The sequence below is a fragment of the Aricia agestis genome, chromosome 19 (genome assembly GCF_905147365.1).
Source record: "Aricia agestis chromosome 19, ilAriAges1.1, whole genome shotgun sequence".
NCBI classification, from domain to species: domain Eukaryota; kingdom Metazoa; phylum Arthropoda; class Insecta; order Lepidoptera; family Lycaenidae; genus Aricia; species Aricia agestis.
In genome coordinates this window covers 1,421,667-1,425,608 of record NC_056424.1, presented here as the reverse complement: position 1 = coordinate 1,425,608, position 3,942 = coordinate 1,421,667, and the positions used below count along the sequence as shown (strand labels likewise).

Genomic DNA, 3,942 nt, shown 5'->3' with positions numbered 1-3,942 from the left:
AAAGAAAAAAAAGTAATGAAATAATAAACAAATTAAGTACAAATAAAAGCTTAGAAATCTTTTATTTCCAAATTTAGTATTTTTTTTAATGAAATAAGGAGGCAAACGAGCAAATGGGTCACCTGATGGAAAGCAACTTCCGTCGCCCATGGAGCTGCAGGTGCGTTGCCGGCCTTTTAAGAGGGAATAGGGTAATAGGGGAGGGTAGGGAAGGGAATAGGGGAGGGTAGGGAAGGGAAAAGTGTAGGGGATTGGGCCTCCGGTAAACTCACTCACTCGGCGAAACACAGCGCAAGCGCTGTTTCACGCCGGTTTTTTTGTGAGCCCGTGGTATTTGTCCGGTCGAGCCGGCCCATTCGTGCCGAAGCATGGCGCTCCCACGTCAAGAACAAGATTAGTAGGTTTTTTTACTAAACTAGATGACCCGGTGAACTTCGTATCACTTCTCTTCTGATATGAACCTTCCCCTCTACATTCGCGTATATTTCAAGGCTAAAATGAGATAGATTGGTTAAGCCGTTCTCGAGTTTTAGCGAGACAATCAAAATTAAAAATGAATAAGAAGTAGTATATTTTTATGAGCGAACCTATTATTATTAGAAAACAGATTTTTAGTTTAAGCGAACTATAATACAGTTCCACAAGGCTTTAAATGAATATGTCAATGATGTCAATGTGCGCTGCTGGTAAAGGAGAACTGTCAAAAATGACGTTTTTGTATGATAGAAGCGTTAGTTCCTTTTTAACCGACTTCCAAAAAGGAGGAGGTTATATGTTCGGCTGTGGATATTTTTTTTTTATTCTCGATAATATCACTTCTCGATTCTCTCAATAATATAATATATAACTTCTCGATTCTCTCAATAATAAAATAAAATATCTTTTTATTCAAAATGGGTATCATGATTCATGATACACTTTTTTAAAGTCTTAGAAAGAACGAAGTAACTGCGATGCCTACCACCGGTTCGGGAACTACCCCGCCGAGAAGAACCGGCGTAAGAAACTCGCACGGGGCCATCTTTTACTAAACATAATATGGAAAATTATATTTTTAAAATAAAATAATATACATAACAATGTTATAGCTTACAGCTATGTAACAAAAATAAAACAAAAGTAACCTGCATGGAGCCATCCTATTCCCAAGGTGTGCTGTCCTCGATGAAATCATTGACTTTATAATACGCTTTAGCACACAAATGTTCTTAACTGCTTTATAAAAATTTGTTTAAAGGTAGATTTTGAACATTTTCTGGGATTTTATTGTATAGGCGTATACATTGGCCTTTAAAGGATCTGCCTACTTTGACTAGTCTGAACATTGGTATTGCTGACTTGTTCTTATTTCTAGTATTTACATTAAGATTATCGCTTTTCTTTTTGAACAAATTTATGTTCTTTCTAACATAATTAAGAGATTTTCTTAAATGTATTGAGATGCGACGGTCAGAATTTTTATTTCCTTAAATTTTTCTCTTAGAGATTCCAATGACGACATCTTTTAAATAGAACGAATAGCTCGCTTCTGCAGCACAAATATTGTATTAATTTAAATTATTGATGCCGTAAGACATTATGCTACGAAAGTAGCTAAAGTAAACTAATCGTGCGGTCTCTACATCAGTGATTTCACGAATTTTTTTAACAGCATATGCTGCAGAACTAAGCTTATCTGACAGTTTTACAAAATGTGGACCCCATTGTAGCTTACAATCCAGTGTTATGCCAAGAAATACGGTGTTGTCCACTAAATTCATTTTCTCATCATTCAATATTACATTGGTTTGGACTTGCCTTGTTAGGCAAGTACAAACCAATGTACAAATGTACCAATGTAAAATGTTTGAAATTTAGTTTGCCAAGAACACTTGGCAAACTAAATTTAAAACATTTTGTTTTATTAGAATTCAAGAGTAAATTATTAGCATTAAACCAATGTACTATTTTTGAGAGAGCACTTTTCACCTCGTCATAATTAAATTGTAGCCGGCTCACATTAAAAATAAGTTAAGTGTCATCAGCAAAAAGCACTATCTTGTGCTTATCTTTAACAAGACAAGGTAAGTCATTTATATAAATGAGAAAAAGAAAATGACTTAAAATGGACCCTTGTGGCACGCCTAGTTTTATTTTGGTTCCATCAGACCTTTTGGAATTAACTTCTACCCTCCGTTATATTTGTAAGGTAAGAGTTCAGAAGTTTAAGTGCCGTGAACCTAATACCATAATGGTTTAATTTTCTTATAAGTGTATCATGCTCCACACAATCAAATGCTTTAGAGAGATCGCAGAAGATACCAAGTGCATCCTGCGATGCACTTGGTATCTTCTGGTATCCCATGCTTCAAAAATACTACACAGAAGACCACCAGAAGACTGTTTATAACTGCTTTATAAGTTAAAAAAATATAAATATTTATTAATAATAATAATGATAATGAAAATACTTGGAATGGTTATATAACTTTCTGTACTAGAACTCTTCAATTATCTTTAGTCTACACTAACAAATATTATTGTCAATTTCCAATTATAATTGTATATTTCACCTCATCTGTATGACCAGTGACCACGCATTACTTTAAACTGATCCGATTTTTATGTTAATCTATCGTTAGCGAGCGTATGCTGCCGTATGTCCCGGCGTATTTGTCGTTGTAGTCGGCCGAGGGTCGCAGGTTCTCGTCCACCAGCGCGGTGGACATGCTCCTAACATGCGCCTGGTACTCATCAGACGATAGGAACGACGCTAGGAGATCTGGAAATAACGTTGTTATAGTTGGTTGCTGTTAAGCATTAGTGTCCTAACCAACAATGTTTTGGGTCGTCAAATTTTGAATGCAGTCTTGTTCTAAATCATCTAAAGAACATAACTGCATTCATAACTCAATACACAATTTTTATGTGGGTTAGTACACGAATGCTTAACAGCGTCCAGTTATAAGTTGGAAATTATTGAGACGTCCGGATATTTGTGGCTTAGCACGTAGAATATGTTATTTCTTTGACCAGACAAATTGAAAGATATGTATTCATTTTCCCTTAATTGTGTTATAATCTTGGGCATTTCTAATGCAACCATGCTAAGCAATAAGCTGAAAACAGCTAACAAGCTGGATAACATTGCTCCAACTGAATGGATTGAAGCATACAGATTACAGCTTCTGATTGCTACAAGTTTTTCCACTGTTCTAGTCCCGGAATGCATTGATGCAGAACGTATTATCATAACAGATTTATATCCATACACATAATACAAATAGGAAAGTATGTCTGTCTTTGTGTTACAATTTCTAGTCTACACCGCCAAACCGATGAAATTTGGTAAAGTAATACTTTGAAAGTTGGGACCCTTGTTATTTATATTAAAGGTTCAGTTTTTTAACCCGAAGAAATGGAAGGTTCCCATGCTTTAAACAAAGTGGGGCAACAAAGCCGCAGGCAATAAATCTTTCTATCACAAATCAAACAAACCTTGAAGCTCCTGCAGCGATTTCCCCGTACCGCCGTACTCCTTCGGCAGCATATCCAGGGGGTAGTGGTCACGGAGACTGTCCATGCTCTTGTGGATGGAGATCCTGTCGATGATCTTCCTCTTCAGCACCTGCTTGAAGAATGACAGCAGCGTGTCCATCAGCTTCGAGGATGTGATGATGTGAATCTTCTTCACTCTGAGACCGTGGCACTCCTGAAACGTAAAAATTTATAGTTAAGTCAGATTAAGTAAGAATCTCTGTGGTAAGAATGAAGGTAGCATAGTACGGCCTTTTTGTAGTACGAACATGTGTTTAGCTTAGTAGTGTAGCTTCAGACGCCTCCGTGGTCTAGTGGTATAGAGCCCGGCTCTTGACTCGGAGGTCGTGGGTTCGATTCCCGCGTTGGAAACATGTTATTTCCAAGTTTGGTTAGGACAATGCAGGCTGATCACCTAATTGTCTG

The 3,942-nt window shown here is 37.0% G+C and overlaps 1 protein-coding gene across 1 annotated transcript in view; it reads right to left on the bottom strand.

Moving 5' to 3' along the window:
* Nucleotides 1–2,455: 2,455 nt before the first annotated feature.
* LOC121736382 overlaps nt 2,456–3,942 on the bottom strand; it is a 28,892-nt gene continuing 27,405 nt past the window's right edge. The window contains exons 6-7 of the mRNA XM_042127548.1: nt 3,478–3,691; nt 2,456–2,761 (exon numbers count right to left, since the gene is read on the bottom strand). Of these exons, the coding sequence (XP_041983482.1) occupies nt 2,607–2,761; nt 3,478–3,691 (369 nt within the window). The 3' untranslated portion in view covers nt 2,456–2,606. The remainder of the gene's footprint in view (nt 2,762–3,477; nt 3,692–3,942) is intronic.